The sequence below is a fragment of the Sapajus apella genome, unplaced genomic scaffold (genome assembly GCF_009761245.1).
Source record: "Sapajus apella isolate SASKATOON/1434 unplaced genomic scaffold, GSC_monkey_1.0 scaffold34, whole genome shotgun sequence".
Classification (NCBI taxonomy): Eukaryota; Metazoa; Chordata; class Mammalia; order Primates; family Cebidae; genus Sapajus; species Sapajus apella.
The window spans coordinates 17,401,193-17,422,067 of record NW_022436974.1 but is presented as its reverse complement, the minus strand read 5'-3'; the positions used below and the strand labels follow the sequence as shown (position 1 = coordinate 17,422,067).

Here is a 20,875-nt window from a genome sequence, read left to right as displayed (position 1 = left end):
TTTTATGCAGAAATATTAGCAAGACTGTCCTCTAGAGGAACAGGAGAGGAGGCAGGGGCAGGATGTAAGATATTGAGGCATATCTTATGTGTACTATAAAAATACTTCATGTGACATCTGAAATGGATTAAGATTATAGTGAGTATAGTGACTGTAAATAGATAACATTCATTGGGTACGTATCATGTGCCAGGCACTGTTCTAAGTTCTTTGCATTCATTTGTTTATTTAATCTTTACAACAACCTATTGAGATAGACTCACCTTCTATTCCCTTGTACAGGTGAGAAAGCTGAAGCTTGCAGAGGTTAAATGACTTGCCCAGGGTCACACAGTTAGCCAGGGGTAGAGGTAGGTTTCAACTATGGTAGAGGTAGGTTGCTTTTAGAGCTCATCAAACCTCTGAGGTCCCTTTCTAGCCACATATTTCTATGATGAACCTAGTTTTATATGACTTGGTTTTCATTTTTAAAATCAGAAAATTCAAATGTTTTTTCTTAGCTATGATTTTAAAGTTGTCAGGGAACTCAGTTTTTCTACTTATTAATAAAAACTATGTGACCATAAGCAAGTTCCATAACCTCTTTGAACTTCAATTTCCACATCTCTAAAATGGAGGTGAAAGCCCTTTTCTGTGTTTTTGGAAGGATTAAATGGATAGCGTATGTAAAACAGCTAGCAAAGGGTCTGGATTATGAAGAGGCTTAAATAAATGTTAATTCACCATTGGGCCTAGTAACATAAAATGGCATTTTCAAATTAAACTCATATCAAATATTAGTAATAGGATGAGAGCAAAGAGATCATCACTCTGGTGGATAAAGGTGCCTGTATTTACAGAATTCCTTAGAGAACTACAAGGATTATCTTTGCTGCAGCCCTCATTTTAATTAACAGCATAGAGATCAGACATTTCAGCATAGGAAGAAGCTCGTATTTGATTTACACCACAGATGCCCATTTTCAGCATCCAAACATTCCATTCTTTGGCTGAAGATATAAAGAGCTACTTCAGCAAACTTGAGCAAAATAAATGGAAAATGCTTAATCATTTAAAAAGATATACCAAAGAATGGAAAGATCAAAGCATGCACATACACCAGTGAGGAAGGCTAACTGGCAGGAAGTCCCTGCCTTTTTGAAAGACTGACAAATGACTTCAGTTAGACAGGCAGGGTATAAAACCAAAACAATCCATCTCTGTCATCCTTTACACACAAACACATATAGAAATTAAGCACACATATGTACATATAATCTCATTTTTGATAAAAGTATTATTCATGGAGAAAATTAAGTTGTAGAACAACGTGTAAAATATAAACTTATTTTGTAGAAATAATGTCACATCCCACATATACCTGAGAATACATTTGTATATGTTTCCAGGAACATGGAGAACGTATAAGGCTTATGCCATGTTGTCACTTTGGGTAACCCAGGACAGGTCACCCTGGAGGGAGTTTGGGGAAAATTTTTGTTCCTTGATCATCTTTGTATTCCTTTGCCAAATGTAATGACCAGTGAAAAATAAAAAAGTTTTAAATTTACATTTCTTACTATTCATTTACTTATTCATTCATTAACTTATTCATCATCCAAGCTTTATTGAATCCTTCCTAATGACCATTTAAGTAAATTATATTGGTCTTCTCTGAAAGCTGTCTGTCCTTTTCAGAGGAGTGCTGGCTAAATTTCCCTTTACTTGTAGGATTAGCAATGGGTGTGCTCTGTCCTAGAATCCTGCCCTGTGACCCTTTGGAATTAATAGGCTATATTAAATTCAAACCATTAGAAGTTAACTTCACTCCTTTCCTTTTCACTTATAGTTATTGAACTATTGAAGGTTCATTAACTCTCCACTTCCATTGAATTGTGGATAACTATCGATGGGAAAAACATGGAATTTCAAGCCAAAAGACAGAATTTCTGTCCTGAATTCCACTAACCAAATGTATAATATTGGCATGCTACTTCCTTCCTTTTGAACTTCAGCACTCTCTTCTCAATAATAATACCTATCTTATAGTATGGCTGTAGAGCTTAAATGAGATCAGATATAGAGTCTTAATAAGCAGCAAAGTGACATACAATTATATCTTACTATTTATTCACAAAGAATTTGTGACTTTGGTTCCTATCAGAGGACAATGACACATTTACAGTGCACTTGAGGCAAAACTACAGTAAGTTTAAAAAACTTACAATAAGGGACTCAGAAGCTTTAGTTAGTATCCAACATACCACCTGACACGTGAGGCAAATATGATTTCTTTCTGGTAATGAGAGGGAATCCAATTAACCAACAGGCATATCTGACCTGGTGTAGTCGTCGTCAATAAGCATGTGCTTTGGAATTGGTGAGTACCTTCCTGGAGAGATGGGTGGCAGGGAGGTTTTATATTCTAAAGTGCCATTGTTGCCAGAGAGTAGATGGTTTTCCATTGGTGGAGAATAAGCTAAGAGGAGGAGGAAAAAGAGAAAAGAAACCTGTTATGTGGACGATTCAATGTGTCATGCTATACTTCAGAAAATGAATTAAAAACAGAAAGGCTTTGCTGCATGCCAAGGATTTTCTTGTCCTTCAAGAGGAGGGGTTGCTGTTTGTTTGCATTTAATATATACAAGCACATGGTAATCTTTAGGATGGGAAAGTCTTAATAATCATTAAGTCTGCAATGCCAGTTAGTATAATTAGGTGAAGAGAAGAACTGGAAAAGAGATCCAGCATACATATTTTCAGAACAATGATTAAGTTTCTATTGAAATAAAATGTTAGCTTTCTAATTGCAGAGCTCACATTCTTTTCACATAATTAATATCCAATTATTCAGAGCAAAAGCCTCCTAAGCAGCAGGTTCTCTTATGAGACTTTCTCCCAAAATATACTCTATCCTCATCCCACAAAGGCCAAGAACTCTGGCCTTTCTTTTTCATTCCTGCTTCCTAAGGTATCTATCTCCCTTTTAGGTCTGAAGACCCTCCTAACTGGGTGTCTTACTCCTTTCTCTCTCCTCAAATCCATTTTATTTATTGAGATGAGGTAAAACCTCCTGAAATTCAGCATGATCACATTATTCTCTTACTTAAATGTTCTCCATTGTCATTATGTATTTAATACAGTATAAACTCTCCCCTTTGCCATTCTTGCCAAAAACAATCAATTTTAATATCCCTCCCAACACATATCCTATTGTCCTCAGTCTGTGCTTCCTGACATCTGTACCTTTGTTCCACTGTACCATCTACCTATAATTTGTGTCTCCTACCTGCCCCATCTCAGATATTGAAATCTTATTCTGAAGATGCAACTGAAATGCCCTCCTATGCATAAAGATTTTTCTGATGTTCCAAATACAGATAATATATCTCTTTTCTTTGAGTTCTCAAATGACATTTATTTTTACCTCTCCCATGGCATATACATACCTCTTATTATGCCAAATATTAATATTGCTTCTATTTATATCTCTGCATCAGCCTTCCTCCCAAGAAGGGTCTTTAAAGGCCTGTCTTCTCTGCATCCCACATATTACCTTACAATGTGTCTTGTGCATATTGAAATTACTCAATACATATTTCTTAGGTTGACTAGATAGTTTGGTTTTCCCCCTTTTCTCTCTTTGGCATTGACCTTATATGCCCTGCATGAAGTGGCTCACAGACTATCAAGGCTGATTTTGCTATATACTTCCGGTTTGAAAAATTCTGACACTTAAACTCTTTCATATTCTTAGGTAAAGCTGAAAGATAATATATCTCCATTTACTGCCAGCTTGAAAACATACATATTCTGGAGATAAGTTGTTTAGAATCATCATTAAGAAAAGTAATAGCTAATGCAATGGGCAGAAAACAAAATTATTCAGCACTTAACATTTCTCTCAAGAGAAACATGCAAATCTGAGAAGAGTTAAACAGTTTGTTTGAGACCATAGTACTAATTAATGGCTGGCCTTGCAGACGTTCCAAGTTCCCTGTCTCACAGACTCTCAACATTTCAGAATGAGCAACCTTACTACTGTTGACACAACTGTCCCTTACATTTACATAACAAAGTAAATTGCTTCTAAATCTAGTCTTTAAAGACAGAAACTTGGATAAGGTTTGTGTTGACCTATTAAGAAGAGGAGAACACATGAGACTTAAGCAACAGTGGACTTTTTGAAGACCCCAGCATAGTGTCTCATTAGTCATTAGTTGTTGCCCCAGAAGCCCCCACTTCCAGCTCACCTCTGTTGCCATAGTGACTGATAATTTCCTCCAGCTTTCTTGCCAATATAACAAATGCAACAAAAGTAAAAGGTGTGACAATGGCGATTGAGGGTCATGATTTCACGATTCAAGTGCAAGATTCCCCTTTTCAGGAAGAAGCACAGAGCTCCCTCTGGTCTATTTTGCCAGTCTCTCTTTTCTAATCTACTACTACAGAGATCTGAAGTAGGAAGAAAGAATATGATGGCATGAGAGTGATCATGCTTTAGGAGCTCGAGAAATAGCCTTTTAAAATGTGTCATGCATACACCACTGTAATCACACTATCCTCAATATTAAGCCTGTCCATAATGGTGGGCCTGCCAACTCATTAGGATATCCCACCTTCAAAACACTAGGTCAGGGCCTGCAAGGCAACATAGGAGTGGAGTTTAGGATACTCCCTCTGAAGTATTTTCAGAAGCTAACCAAGAGGGAAGGTACAAGGAGAACACTTTGTCAATAGTTTTATAGAATTCCAGTTCTGCAAGTCTGGCATGCTGTTTGAAGATGACACTGGTACTTACAGTGAGTAATATCAGGTGGACCATAAGGATCAGTCATATAAATGGTAGTGGGTTTGCCAACTTTTAAATAAACCACCTCTGATGTGTTCTTCAATATTGCTACTGCCTCTTCATGTGTTACCTCTTCTAAACTGTAGTTGTTTACCTGAAAAGAGGGGAAAAATCAATATTAGAGTTAAATTTATGCAGCTGAAGAAAAATATTTAAGCAAGAAGAATCCTGGAATTCTAAATTGTGATAATTACTGTCTAGTATCTATATCATACTTTGACAGAACAGATGAATTAATTGTATTAGTCAAAGCAGATAAGTACAATCATTGATGATATAAAACAAGGTTGCTTCTGCCTTTTTTAAAATAAGGAAGTGATAAACCATAATGGAATTCAGAATAGCATTTGTGGAAAGCAAAATAAGGAGTCAAATGCCTTTTTTGTTATGCTATAGCTTCTGTGATACAAAAGTAATACATATTCATGGAAGAAAACTTTAAAAAAGAAAATAAAAATCATTCCCCATCTCCCTACTTAGATATATTTCTTTAAACAATTTTGAGCTTATTATACACATTGTTTTGGAGCCTGCCTTTTAAACCTAGAGTGATTAGTTGTTTGTAGCAGCAGCAATGTGCTTTAACAACATGACTTTTGTTTTCTGCAGAGCCTTATGTTGCATGACTACAGAAAAATGATCGAACCAGTTTCTTACTAGTGCATGATTAGTTTGCCTCTAATTTTTCACAACTATAAATAATATTGCAATAAACCTTTTTCTATATTTGTGCACAACTCTGATAATTTCTAAAATATAGCTTTATCAATACTAGTGGAACTACTGGACCAAACTATATGAACATTATCAGGGCTTTTGATACCTAGTCTGAAAGTACCTCTCCCTCTGGAAAGACGAACTGGTTTACCTTCATACCAGCACTATGTGAGAGCCCGCATTTCCCTATTGCTTCACCAAACCTCGATTTTTTTCACTTTAAAATTGTTCTTATCAAAATGTCATTTAATATGAGTCCATTTGGAACACAGGTCTTTTCAGATGAGCAAGTTCAAGGGTGCTCTATGGTCATCGCTTTAACAGAAATGCCTCTTTCTTTATTACACTGAAAAGCCTGTGATGCAAATGCAATTCTGACTGCATGGCAGTGGCATTACTGTGCATCTCTGCAGCGCTTCTCTGAAATGATTTTAAGAAAATCTCTCTAAAAAGACGTTGACTTTGAGGAAATCAGAATAAACATCCATTCAGGAAGTGTTTCAAATACCTAGGTTATCCTTATCGGGCTACTATTTAAAAAAATAAATTTTATTGTGCATATTTCAGGTTCACAGCATGATGTTATGTCACACATACAGGTAGTAAAATGGTACTATAGTGAAGCAAATTAACATATCCATCATCACAGTTACTTTTTTGTGTGACAAGAACAGCTAAATCTACTTATTTAACAAAACTTCTAATATAAAACAATTTATTAACTATAGTCTTTATGTTGCACGTAAGACTTCTAGACTTGTCCATCCTACATATCTGCCACTTTTTATCCTTTCACCTGTATCTCCCCATTTCCCACCTCCCGCCATAACCACTGTTTCTTCCTCTATCTCTGTATATTTGATTTTTTTTTTAAAGGATTCCACATATAAGTGAGATCATGCGATATTGTTCCTTCTATTCTGGCTTACTTCATTTAGCATAATGTCCTCCAAGTCTATTCATGTGTTGTGATAAATGACAGAATCTATTTTCTAAGGCTGAATATCTCATTGTGTATATATAACACATTTTCTTTACCCTTTCATCCACTTACAGACACGTAGGTTGTTGCCTTCTCTTGGCTATTGTAAATAATGCTGCATTGAATATTGGAGTGCAGATATCTTTACAAGGTGGTGATTTCATCTTCTTTGGGTATATAACAAGATGAGAGATTGCCGAATCACATGGTAAATCTATTTCTAATTTATTTAGAAGCCTGCATACTGCTTTCCATAAGGGCGAAAGCAGTCTACATCCCAATCAATAGTGCACAAGTGCTCCCTTTTCTCCACATCCTCACCAACATCTGTTATCTCTCATCTGTTTGATCATAGCTATCCTAGCAGCTGTAAAGTGATATCTCATGGCAGTTTACATTTGCATTGCCTTGATGATTACTGATATTAAGCACCTTTTCGTATACCTGCTGGACATTTTTGCATCTTCTCTGGAGAAATATCTATTCATGTCCTTTGTCTATTTTTAAAATTCTGTTAACTATTTTTCTACTATTCAGTTGTTTCAGTTCTTTATAAATTTGGCTTATTATCTCATCATTAGATATATGGTTTGCAACTGTTTCCCAATTTGTTTCATTTGGTTAATTGTTTCTTCTGCTTTGCAGAAGATTTTGAGTTTAACGTAGTCCTATTTATGTTTGCTTTTGTAGCCTCAGCTTTTAATGTGATATCCAAAACAACATTGCCAATGCCAAAGTCAAGGAAACTTTCCTCCTACATTCTTTTCTAGGAATTTTATGGTAGGTTTTACATTTAGGTGTTTTAGCCAAATTGAGCTGATTTTTGTGCATAGCTAAATTAGAGTCCAATTTCATTCTTTTGCATGTGGTGATTCCATTTTCCCAATATCATTCATTGAAGAGATTAACCTTTCTTCATTATGCTCTCTTATTTTCTTTGTCAAAAATTAGTTCACCATATATGTCTGGATTGATTTGGCTACTATTTCTTTAATAACATAATTGTTTAATTGCTTTCTGCTGACGTGATGTAGAATTAAATGTGCCAAAAGTATTGGATTGTACCCCTATATTGCATATTATCTATACTATCTAATTAGCAGTTTAGCTCTACTATACTCTGCAGCACTACTATTCATCATCTTTATTATTTTGTTCTATGTTGCTGTATAAGTTCCAGGTGCTAGTTAATCCTTGGTGGTGTAGCCCAGGTTAGGGAACATGGAACTGGAGAGAACTGAACCTGACTGGCATGTCTGAATGCTGGCTGTAAGTTCTCCATTAAGCTGTAAGCTTCTCCAGCACCTCTCACATTTCTCTTCTAGATAAGAAACATTCTCTTCTTTTTTCATTTTCAGTGCCTGGCATTTGTTTATTCACTAATCAAATGTTTACAGCATACCTGTTATGTGTTGGACTCTGTGCCAGATATTAGACATATGATAAATAACAAAAACGATAATGTATAATTGTAGCAAACACTTATATAGCTCATGTTACATACCAGGCACTATTTTAAAGTATTTTATACATATTAAAACAATCGAACCTTCACAACAACTTATGAGGTAGGTATTAGAATTATTTTACAGATGAGAAAAGCATGTCTCCAAGAGGTTTAGAAACTTGCCCAAAGTCATTGATCTGGTAAGTGGCATAGGCAGAATTCAAAGCTAGACAACTTGGCTCCAGAAACCATACTGTTAACCGCTCAGCTATACTACTTCTTCCAGGTAGACAAGATCCCTACATTTATGAAACCCACATTATAATACACAATTGTTGGTGGAATGAATGTATAGAAGAATAGACTCATGCAGAGAGGGAGGATGTAGAGGAACTTCAGATATGAAGAATATAGTTGATAATGGCAGCCCTTAATAATAGAGAAATAACAAAATGATAATAATAAGAACCAACATTTATTTAACACTTGCATGTTACATATTTTAGGAGTACTATGTCATATATTTTGACATGAATCATACAACTTATTATCAGAATAGCTCCAGGAGGTAGATACTAATAATAAGACAAATTTTACAGATGAGAAAAACTGACGTTTAAAGAGGTTAACTTGCAACAAAGAGGTCACACTGCCTCCAACTGTCAAAGCCATCCGTTGGATCACAAGCCTCTTTAAGGGATGAAAATACGATTATATTTGCATGTTGATTTATTAAAAGCTATGGCTTATATCACCTGTTCTTTCTCCCTTTAGAACATGATATCCTTCCAAGTTTACACATAAAAGCAGAATAAATTACAAGTATTATAAAAGTTTGAAGAATCATTACATTTCCTGCTTAGTCCAGTGGTAACAGTATACTGCATCATCCTAATACACTGACCAGTCAAAAAATAAATAAGTAAAATGGAAAGCTGCTTAATATAACTAACTGTCTCTTCAAAACCTTCTTATACATTTGATTAATCACTTATTTTAGGGCAGTTACAACTTCTTGTGACTAGATAATGAATTTCTGTTTTCTTTTCTTTCTTTCTTTCTTTTTTTTTGAGACAGAGTTTTGCTCTTGTTGCCCAGGCTGGAGTGCAGTGGCGCTATCTTTGCTTACTGCCACCTCCACCGCCCGGGTTCAAGAATTTTCCTGACTCAGCCTCCTGACTAGCTAGGATTATAGGTGTGTACCATCATGCCCAGCTAATTTTGTATTTTTAATAGAGACAGGGTTTCACCATATTGGCCAGACTAGTTTAGAGGTCTTGACCTCAGGTGATGCTCCCGCCTCAGCCTCCCAAAGTGCTGGGATTACAGGCATGAGCCACTGCAACACGCTGATAATGAATATTTACATGTGATGCTCTGAGGTTTAAAATGTATATGAAAGTGGGTTTTTTCTCTAAAAAGAAAAAAAAAGATTGCCTAAGGTAGCTTTGAATTCTGTGACTAGGGCCTGAAGAAACATCTATATTGAAAAAACAGAAGAAAAACAGCATCTGGTGGCATAACACAGGGAGAATGACAAGCCAATAATAATTAAAAATAAAAACCAAAGGCTAGAAACTAAATGGATTAGATTATAAGTGACACCAAGGCTCTGTTTCTGTCAAGGGCTCATTGTTTCTTTCCCCAGAGTACAGAAAGTACACAGCTCATTACATTATCAGAGAAAGAGAAATGTGGTCAGTGCTTATTAAATTGCACCTTTTGCCATTTTTAAGGTGGGCAGTGAAATGATCCAGAAAATATCACCTTCAACATCAATTTCATAGACTGACTTAGCCAACAGAGTCTTCAGATCACTAGGAAAATTTTTAGACCAGAAACAGAAGTCAACGGAAAGGTGTGGGTGAGAAATGGGTAAATAAGGTATCGGGGAGAGTAATAATAGTACTTTAAAATAGTGGTAGTTCACTCAGTTTCCATTTGCTGACTGAAGTATTGAAAAATTTACAGATTTTAGTCATAGAACAGGTGGTACTACGATGCTGGCAACAGAACGTAGTGATTAAAAACACATGCTTTTGAGTCATGCAGACTTCAGACTTGGACCCTGGTGCTCCCTAGCTGTGTGATTTGGGGAGACTTGTTTCACCTTGTAAGCCTTAGTTTTGACATCTGTAAAATACGAATGACAACAGTTACTGCTTCAAAAGACTATTGATCTAAATCTGTTGGCCTATATAAAGTGACAGGCACAATACAGTTCTTAATGTTAACTCTTGTCACTAATACTATTGTCATCATCCATATCTCTTCTAGTAAACAGGATTTCTTGGTGAAAATTTTTGCTGATCATTTTCTTGTAAACATCTGTGAACTGATGAGTTTAATTAGGGTACTGCTGATGAAGCTTCTGTGTGGTCTTTTTAAAAATTCAGAATAGTACCGGATTTGGACCAAAAAGTGCTCTTTTGTGCTGAAGTCTTCAAAATGTTTTTCACAAAAAGTGAGTTTGTTTGGGTTAATTATGTGTGTGCATTATCCTATGAACTCTCAAGATAAAAGGGCCTACAGCTGGAGCTGATTGTATGCAGTGAGAAGGGACATTGCACTGATTGGCTAGTTGCTCTTGTCATTGTTTGTCATTGTCTATTTTATTCTTTTTTTTTTTTCCATTTGCATCAAGTATCTGCCTATAATGGTGAACACTGAACAACTGGCCTGGTTTCAAGGAAAAAAATCATGTGAGTTTGATTGAAGTGCTCTCTGTGGGGTGCACCACACAGAGGGGGACATATGTGCAGCCTGGCTGTGTGTTTGCAATACGAAAGAGGACTGAGGCCAAGAAAGAGAGGCTGGAGGTGAGATGACTCATTCTCTGAAACAGAAGAGGGAGCGCTGAATTTGAACATGATGCAAAGGAAGGCAAACCAGCTGAAGAAAGAGGTGCCAGGAGACTTGCAAGGAGACATGGCAAGTTTTGTGGGAATTCAAATATGTGGAAGCAAACATAAATGTAATAATACAAAGGTGGGAGGTGTGGGGGCATGAGAACATGGCAATAAATAGGAATGGGCAATGGAGAGATGGCAAGATACTGACCTTTCCATGTTCTTGCAGGAATATCAGTATGGTGGGATGAACTGGGAGGTGATTACAGACATTAAGGTTACCTAACACATGGTACAAGGAAATGTGGAACTCTAGAGGCATTGGTAAGAAAATTCTATAGTTAACTTGTTGAAAGAAACAAAGTGGCTGACCATTAGGTTGTAAGATAAATTAAAAAGCAGACCAATCCAATGTAGTAATGCCAATGCTATGAAAATAAATAAATATGCCTAAACCAAGGATTAAAATCTCCATAGTCTTCTGAAATTGACTATCATAATAAAAGTTATTCAAAAAATAACTATTAATAAATAAAAGTCATATTAGTAATGGTTATCTCTGGATAATAAATATTTTCTTGTTTTTCATCTTTTGAGAAATAAATATGTATGTTATAGTTATAGCAAAATTAACTCTATATGTACAAGAACAAAAACTTTAAGGAAGAACAGAAGCTAAGTACAGTGGTCTCATTATGAGACACACATAGCAGCATCTCACGAGTAATGAAAATCAGAATGGGAATAAAGGAAGTTAATTTCTCTAGTCCAGTGAGTAGACTTAAGCTTCTTAGAAATAATAGTCATATGTTAAACCTTGCTGTTTCTAGAGACGAAAGCAACTTGATAGAGTGAGAGTAATTCTGAATGTAGAATCAGATCAGATCTGGTTTTAATTCCCAGTTTCACGAATTTAAGTTAGTTAATATATTTAGTAAGAATTCATTTTCTTACCTGTAAAATGGAAATTATACTTATTTCCCTCTTGATTTGTGTTTATGAGAAAAGAATGAAATCACGAAGTTGAAAAGACTCTGTATGATATAAAGCAGTATACAAATAAAAATCAAACATTCATAATCAGGCATCATGCTTTGTTGATCCTGCTGCTCTTCATGGCTCTTTCTGTGGAAATTATCACCCACTACATTGTGGAATACTTATTCCTACAGTGGCTCTTCCCACCTCCATTATGACCTTCTCAAGGGCAACTGACTAGATCATATTCATCTCTATTCCTCTAGCTGATGCAATAAAAACAGTTGGCACTTAATAAATGTTGAAATAGTAAGCTAAGTAAGTTTTTAAAAAAATGATTGCAGAATACCAAAGGAAAAGCAATCAAAATTCCCTATTTTATAGAAAGAAAACCATTTGTGTTGTGTTCTATTTACATTTGTGCTGAGTCAGAGCACAAAGGAGTAAGAATAAAGGTCATTCAAGCAACAACACACATTTATTAGATACTCGCTCTGCGCCAGGCACAGGATATAAGAATGAAAAGGTGGTAAAGAATGTTAGCACCAGATCATGTCAGTTTATAGGGTATACAGCCAAAGTTCCATCACTGTGATTTTATTCTTCCTCCATTAATCATTAATTCATTTCTTAACCTTCTACTCCATATAAAGAGAAAGACCAATCAAGAGTGATTATTTTCATTTACTCAAATTTCTTCTCTAGCAGAGGTCACCAAAATGGACAGTATGATATGAACCCTATGGCAATCCACTGAGTACAAGAGAAAAACATTTGCATTTATATTAATATTAATCACATTGATATTTGTATTTCTATTTTTGCATGTTTTAAAATGTGAATATTAGCATAGTGATATATCTGTAATTTAGAGTAGAGAAATATATTAGTGGCAACATTTTATGTTTTACTGATAGAGTGTGCTATTACGGTAATTTTTAAATGACAGCAACATATGATAATTACAGAGCAAGTTCTATAAAGAGGGCTATTACATTGAATATAAGCAAAAGAAAAAATAATGTAATGAAAGGTTTTAACCCTTAATTAAAATATGTCATTGCAATTACACTGTATTATAACTTACTACATTTGAGATAAATTAGAAAAAAGTTCAAGAAATAGTTGTCCAGGTTTTATCCTGTTGTTTCAGATGTGACTCTAACCTCAGGGGACAGAGTTTTGACAGTGAACTGTTCTAAATTTTTTTTAGCCCATGGCAGGAAACTGCTAAATTATACTCTGCTGGCTTGATACAATGAGCACTACCAACAAAGCTGTCCTTAGGAGAAGCAGTGGGAGCAGCAGAAAGGGCTAGCTTGTGGTTACATCAAGGTAGGATGGTGGTTTTTAAATTGGCTGCCCACTAAAATCATTTGGAAACCTTAAAAAATAAAATAAAATGAAGTATGATCCCTACCCCAGAAATTATGATTTGATTAATCAGGGTTGACTGACGATTGGGTGCTCATAATGTTCAAGAGCTTACCTTGAGATTCAAATACGTAACCAAAATTGAGAATCAGAGATGTGGACAAAAACAGCAAAACCAGTAAAAGGAATTTGACTTTAGGACATCAAAATCTATGGCTGAACTTAATTGCACAATTTACTAGTTATGCAATATTGGATATCCCTTCGTCATCTCTGAGTTCTAACTTTCTCTTCTGAAAAATAGCAGTAATGACTGTCCTAACTGCCTCTCAAAAGTTGGGGTTAAGAATAAATGAGGAGGTGCAGGCAAAAGATCTTTTCAAGGTGATAGCAACGTGTTGTTACTAGGAAAGAGACATGCTCAGAGAGTTACAGGTCTTGGTTCTAATAGATCTAAGGTTGGTATGATTAGTATAACCAATGAATGTGCTTTAACATCTCATTCATTATGCAGATAATTTCTACATATTTGGACTGTCTTCAGTTTGATTTTCTTATTGATACTTGGATGAAATCAGGCAATTTTGTCAATCTACCAAAAATAATAATAATTTCAGTCATCACAACTAATAGTCATTCAGAAACTTGCCTTATTTCTACTCTTATTTCCTAAATGTAGTTGATGTATAGGATATTGATTTTCAAATAAAAATTAGAGATGCTCACACATAGCACATCCTGAGTATATTCCATTAAACACAAGTTTTAAGTGTTTTATGAGTATCTAAGAAAAAGATTCCATGATAAAACAGACTTGTAAATCAAAATCAAAACACTTACTTGATGGCAGGACTTCATAGAATTTTTAATATACAAAATTCATTGAGACTCTACAAGGGGGCCGAAATACAAGTTGCAGAATTTCTCAAACTTACTTGGTCACAGATTCTATTCATGTGACACAGAAAAGAGAACAATATTTTACAGCATACTTCGGGAAATACCAATCTAATATAATGCTACCATGGTATTGAGGCCAAAATAGAAGACCAAAGATGGATGTGACTCGCCCAAGACAGATTAGGTAGAATCAGTGCTAGGTGCCTGTGACTGAAATCCATCTTTCTCATCTGAGTTCAATGTCTTTCCACTTGACTTCAATGTGTCTGTTACTTTTCCTGTCACTTACTACTTCCCTCTTAGGAAAGAAAACACACGGACTAATTCTCCGTAAATGATATAAAAGATCTCTCACCAACAATTTTTTCTTCAAATGTTGAGCAGAGTTTACAGAAAGAAGAGATTAAGATTTTAAACCTTAAATTACAATGTGGCAAGGGGCTTTGACAACTAATAACTAATGCTATCCCTGCAGAAAAGACAATCAAATTATCCTGGATTCAACATTTGTAGTTTATATAGAAAAAGAGGAAGGAGTTAACATTTTTGTAAGATATTTGGCTGTATGTATCACCTTGGAGGGGCTTAATGAAAGCCAATATGTGAAAATATATGAAAGAATTTAAAAATGTGTTATGTTGTTAAACTCTTTTTTTTTTTTTTTTTTTCCTTGGGATGCTCAGAATTGCCTGAATCCAGGAGGTGGAGTTTGCACTGTGCTGAAATTGTACCACTGCATTCCAGCCTGGGCAACAAGAGTGAAACTCCATCTAAAAAAAAAAAAATTTTTTTTTCTTTTTTTTTTTTTTTTTTTTTTTTTTTTGTTGTTGTTGTTACAGACAGGGTCTCGCTATGTTGCCTAGGGTCTTGAATTCCTGGGATCAAGCAATCCTCCCACCCCCGCACCCCAAAGTGCTGGGACCACAGGCATAAGCCACCATGCCTGACCTCCTTTCTTTTTTTAAAAAATTTATTTATTAAACTTTAAGTTCTGGGGTACACGTGCAGATTGTGCAGGTTTGTTACATAGGAATATACATGCCATGGTGGTGATTTGCCGCATCCATCACCCCGTCATCTACACTAGGTATTTCTCCTAATGCTATGCCTCCCCAATTCCCTCACCCCCTGCTATTCCTCCCTTGTCCCTCTACACCCCAGGCCCCGGTGTGTGATGTTCCCCTCCCTGTGTCTGGGTGTTCTCATTGTTCAACATCCACTTATAAGTAAGAACATGGATGTTTGGTTTCCTATTCTTGTGTGTTTGCTGAGAATGATGGTTTCCAGTTTCATCAATGTCCCTGCAAAGGACATGAACTCATCCTTTTTTATGGCTGCATAGTATTCCGTGGTTACCACCCCTGAAATTCAAGGCTAAGATAATCTTATTTCATCTGAGACTATGACACTAAACCACTGGTACAATCCACAAAATCTGAGGTCACTGCCACTTTACCATTTAAAAAACAAAACAAAATTCTAGTGAACAATAAGTTCTAAGTAGCAAAGGAAATTTTAAAAAAATTTATTTTGGGCCGGGTACAGTGGCTCATGACTATAATCCCAGCACTTTGGAAGGCTGAGGTGGGCAGGTCACCTGAGCTTGAGACCAACCTGACCAACATGGAGAAACTCTGTCTCTACCAAAAATACAAAATTAGCTGGGCATGGTAGCACATGCCTGTAATCCTAGCTACTCAGGAGATTGAGGCAGGAGAATCGCTTAAAACTGGGAGACGGAGGTTGCAGTGAGCCAAGATTATGCCATTGCACTCCACCCTGGGCACCTTGAGTGAAACTCTGTCTCAAAATAAATAAATACATATTTTGGTAAAAAGAACATATACCTTGTATTTGGGTGACCCATTAAACATCAGAGTGATCTAACATTACAGTCATCTCATTTCAAACACCAAGAGGCTTATTGCAAAGGTGACAGACAGCATAATTATTTCTTTAAGAAGAATATTTGCAAAGGCCAGGTATTATACTATTATGTGCAATTTTTAAAGTGGGAAATAAGACTGTAAGGAATATAAAGAAGTTTTGTAACAAGTGTAATCTATTTACAGAAGATGAATGAATGTGTGATAAAATTTACTGGAAGAGAGAGGAAAGGTCTAAAACATTCTAAACAGTGAGAAGTGAAAAGACAGCTCTTTCAAATATACATGGGAGAGGAATTAGTCTTCGCCTTTTTGTTTCCATGGGACAGAGCAATGAACAAAGGGTGACATTTATGGGGAAGTATGGTTTAACAGAATTTTAAGGAAAACATTTAATGATACTTATTACCTAATAAATAGCTTTCAGGAGGCATTATCCGCTCTTAAAGGGGTTCTATGAGAGGTGAGGGACTGCTTCACATGCCTGCTTTCCTAATGTACCAAGCAAGGGTTGATATAAGATGACCTTTAAGATAAACATATTAAAATTTCTGAGATATAAGAAATTCTTCAGGGAAAAAAAGTACCCATTACAGATGGTATGATTCAGGTGGTATCCAACATTATAGCTATTTTACTTGAGAAACTAAAAGAGTTATTGCTATTACTAACTCTTTAAAAAATGACTGTGGTCTCAGTAGCGGGCAGTTGCTAGGAGACTTCCTGAATTGTGAGTATTCAACCATGGAAGAATAAAGAAATTAGTGGAATTTTATTTTAGGCCAGTTTACTTACAGAACTCTGAGTGAATAATATATGGTGGATTTTTTTTTCTAAGAAGTGAGAGAAGGAAGTGGTGCAAATTGCTTTAGAAAGAATAGCATATTTAGAGAAAAATATGCAGAGTGCGGTACAGCTGGTACACCATAGAATCTAAATCATTTGTACTTCCTTTGTGGGAGGAGAGTAGAAGAGGGGGAAGATACAAAGAATATGAATGTAGGGTAGTAAAGGGAAGAGGAGGTGGAAAGGAATGACAGAGGAGAGCATTAATACATATTTTTGGGTTGAGGCAAGATAATTTGTCTTTTTGGTGGCTTCAGTGATTTTTTGTCTTTATTCTCTTTTTGAGGGTTATTCTGTCTGCAGATTATTATAAATGAATCATTTTCTTTCATTTCCAGATTCAATTTGGCAGTTGCCTTGGAAGTACTAATTATGTTTTCCTTACGTAAGAAAGGAGAGACCTATTACTATTGAAGGTTCTTTTTTTTTTTAAACTATGCTTTAAAACTCAAAACAGTTAAGGATTATGTCACAGCTATTTTTGGAATCATTATATCTACAATAAATATCAAGAAAATGGTAATGAAATAGTGTGGTGCCTGGAAAATCCTTTGACAGAATTATTTAGATCAAGGTTGTTATTTTTTAAAAGAATTTGGAAATAAAACAAAAAATTTAAACAGAACTTCAAGAAGTAAGCACATAGCATTTACCATGATTGTACAATAGCAGCAGATGAAGAAATACCGGGAGAGCTGCCTACAACCAAACTCTTACAGAACTGTGCATCAAAGGTCAAACCAGCAACTAGCTAAGACAGTCATCACTTGATAATGAAACTGCCCTCTTTATTTTTCAACTTAGCATTATGTACATATGGTTATCACAATTTATTCTATTCTCAAGACAACATTTCAAGCAATGAAGTTTATATGCCAGAGAGAAGTTGTTCAGGTCTTATATCCAAATAACAACTTTTCTCATCCAGAAGATAGAAGAACATCGTAAGAACAAATTTTTACATTGAAAACAAACAAGCAAGCAAACAGACAAAAAAAATCGGACTTTCTTGAGAATGAAAGCAGTAGTGGCTTCAGGTGGTAAAGCTCTTAACTTTAAGTTTGGCTAACGTCATTAATGGTGTATTTTGTATTTTTTGCCCCTCCTGTTTTCTCATGACAGAGTTCCTTCCTGAATACTGGCTACTGCCTAGGACACAGTAGGTGGGCAGCATGTACTTATTAAAAAAGTAATTAATAAATGATGACGAATAAAGTAGGAAAGGAAAGAGTTGACTGACAAATTCAAGGAAACTAATGAACACACCTTGCACATCAGGCAGTATAGCTTGGTGGTGATGAGTGGTCCTAGCCAGACTGCCTCAATTTGAAACCCAGTTCTGTCCATTATTAAATACATGATCATGGGCAAGTCAGTAAACCTGTCTACACCTCGGTTCCTTTTTGCTTATATAAAATGTGCTGCTATGAGAAATACGTTACATTACAAAAAAAAAAAAAAAAGCCTTTTATAAAAGAACATGGAACTTAGCTAATGCCAGGTCAATGTTGGCTATCAAGATTATTACAAAGCTCTTAACTAACACAAAGCTTATTTTACCCAAAGGTCATTGGCGACTATGAAATTAGACCACTGGGATTAAACACAAGCTCTCTAAAGCCAAGGGAAGTAGGTACAATAAATACAAAATATGGAGGTTCAACCTCTAAAACTTGCATGAGTCATAAAAATAATTTTCTGTTGAGATTGTATAGGCTGATCCTCCCCAGACACTTCTCACAAAACTGTTGGAGATAATGGATCATTGCAGACATAGATTAGAGGCCGTTTTATAAGGGTAGACATATGATTAGACAGATATGCTAATCTTACTTGAGAGCTACCTATGATTAATTTTCAATATTTGATTACTATCCTGTAGATTTTGGCATACAACAGTAAATGGACATAAGGCAGTTTTATTAACACAGTCCCAAATACTTTGCTGCTTACAATTGCCTTAATTTTGCTTTAGGTTATCATGTAACTCCATGGTTCAGAAAGACTGGCTGTGTGTCAATGTCAGTTACTGCCTAGGACTCCTGACGCATGTGGGAAGCTGGCAAATGAAACAGCTATAACTCTGTCTAAGGGAAGGAAAGGATGAGATCCATTTACACATGTAGCACAACTCAGACTATAAATTCTTGGAAGTCAGGTGCTGTGTCTATACTGGTTGCACAAAGGACCATGAAGTAAGTCAGGGTGTTGTTTCTTTTGTTATGTAAACCCCACCTCTCCAGCAGTCTATAAATAGCAGTTGCTCTCCCTAATAGGAGACACATTATATTGGAAGAACAAAAGATAATCTCTATGCCATGTGTCCCTAAGAAAATTGATGAAAATTTAGATTTCTGTTTTGAAAATGTCAACAAAATGGATACATTGTCCATGTACTTTGAGATCTCTTACTCATAAATCTGCTGTCTCTTCTCCATTTTTGCCCATCGTCTAGACTGTGGACCCCTCACAAATTCATAAATTGAAGCCCTAACCCATCTGTGACTGTATTTGAGGATAGGCTCTATAGATGATAATTAAGGTTAAATGAGTTAAAGATGGGGCCGTAATCCAATAGGACTGGACCTTAAAAGAGGCGGATTTACAAGAAGAGAAAGAGAGAGAGAGATCTCTCTCTGCACAAATACCTAGGAAAGACCATGTGAGGACACAGTGAGAAGGTGGCCGCCTGCAAGTCAGGAAGAGAGCCCTCACCAGGAACCTAATCGGTTGGAACCTTGGACTTTCTAGTCTCCAGAATTGTGAGAAAATAAATTTCTGCTGTTTAAGCCACCCACCCTATGGTATTTTGTGATGGCAGCTTGAACAGGGACAGTCATACACTGGAAAACAAGAGCTTTATAAATATACAAACAGTTTTGCTGGAGTCATACTCACCATTAGTAGTCTATCTCCTACTTGTAACCTTCCATCTTTTTGTGCAGCTCCTCCATCTATAATTTTAGTTACATAAATGCTGTTGTCTCCAGGAATGTGCTGGTTCCCCACACCTCCTGCAATACTGAAGCCTAAACCTATAAGAAAGGAATAGAAAACGGAAAGCCTTGTTTTGCTGCTGTAGTTGTTTTTAGAAAATGCAGTTAGCCATATTTTAACCGTTTTTAAAAATGAATCCTCAACTTACTGTAACAGCAATAAATAACAGTAAACATTTTATTTTAATCTAGTTTTTTCTTTAAATATTTGAAGGCTTTTTGATTCATACAAATGAGGCAAAGATTTTGAAGTCAATCCATGTGAGTAGTTTTGTTCTATTTCTAGACTGTATACCTAACTGCTGTTCCTCAGCTATCCTGTTTATAAGGGTAACTGGCCAGAGCAGGGATCAGGCAAAGAGTGTGGAGGGACCCTAGATGAACTGGAAGAAAGACAAATATGGTGCTGCTCATTGCTGAGTTTATAGGCTCATCTTCATTGCTGTTGTTACTCTAGCATAGAGAACAGAATTACTGTCAATCATGTGGGCAGAGACCTGGATATTCTTGATATTTCAGGATGAAAAATAAAATTATTCAAAAATTGTGAGGCAAGAGCCATGAAAAGCTACACTGGACATATATGTAATAATTTCAGAGAAGATAAGGAGAAGAAGATAGATACTTTTTCGTTTCATGTTTTCTTCTCTTGCCACCTTGTCATTTTATATTTCCTAGCATTTATTGTTATTAACTGATTACCTGATTGTGAGGTTAGTCACACAAAAAAATGAATTATTCCTGTATACAGTCTAAAAAATAAAAAGATTCTCTAAAATATTCTATTGGAAAATAAAGAATAAAAAAGTGTTTGTTTATTTATTTATTTATTTAGACAGAGTCTTGTTTTGTCACCCAAGCTGGAGTGTAGTGGCACAATCTCGGCTCAGCGCAACCTCTGCCTCCCAGCATCAAGTGGTTCTCCTGACTCAGCCTCCTGAGTAACTGGGATTACAGGTGTGTGCCACCATGTCCAAGTACTTTTTTGTATTTTTAGTAGAGACAGGGTTTCACCATGTTGCCCTGGCCGGTCTTAAACTCCTGACCTCAGATGATCCATTCACCTTGG

The 20,875-nt window shown here is 35.9% G+C and overlaps 1 protein-coding gene across 25 annotated transcripts in view; it reads right to left on the bottom strand.

Moving 5' to 3' along the window:
• The window catches only part of DLG2 (discs large MAGUK scaffold protein 2), a 2,183,817-nt gene that overhangs the window by 484,006 nt on the left and 1,678,936 nt on the right, over nucleotides 1-20,875 (bottom strand). For all 25 annotated transcript variants that reach the window (XM_032295960.1, XM_032295961.1, XM_032295962.1 and 22 more), the window contains 3 exons: nucleotides 19,709-19,845; nucleotides 4,781-4,925; nucleotides 2,320-2,458 (listed from right to left, as the gene is read on the bottom strand). In XM_032295960.1, the coding sequence (XP_032151851.1) occupies nucleotides 2,320-2,458; nucleotides 4,781-4,925; nucleotides 19,709-19,845 (421 nt within the window). The remainder of the gene's footprint in view (nucleotides 1-2,319; nucleotides 2,459-4,780; nucleotides 4,926-19,708; nucleotides 19,846-20,875) is intronic.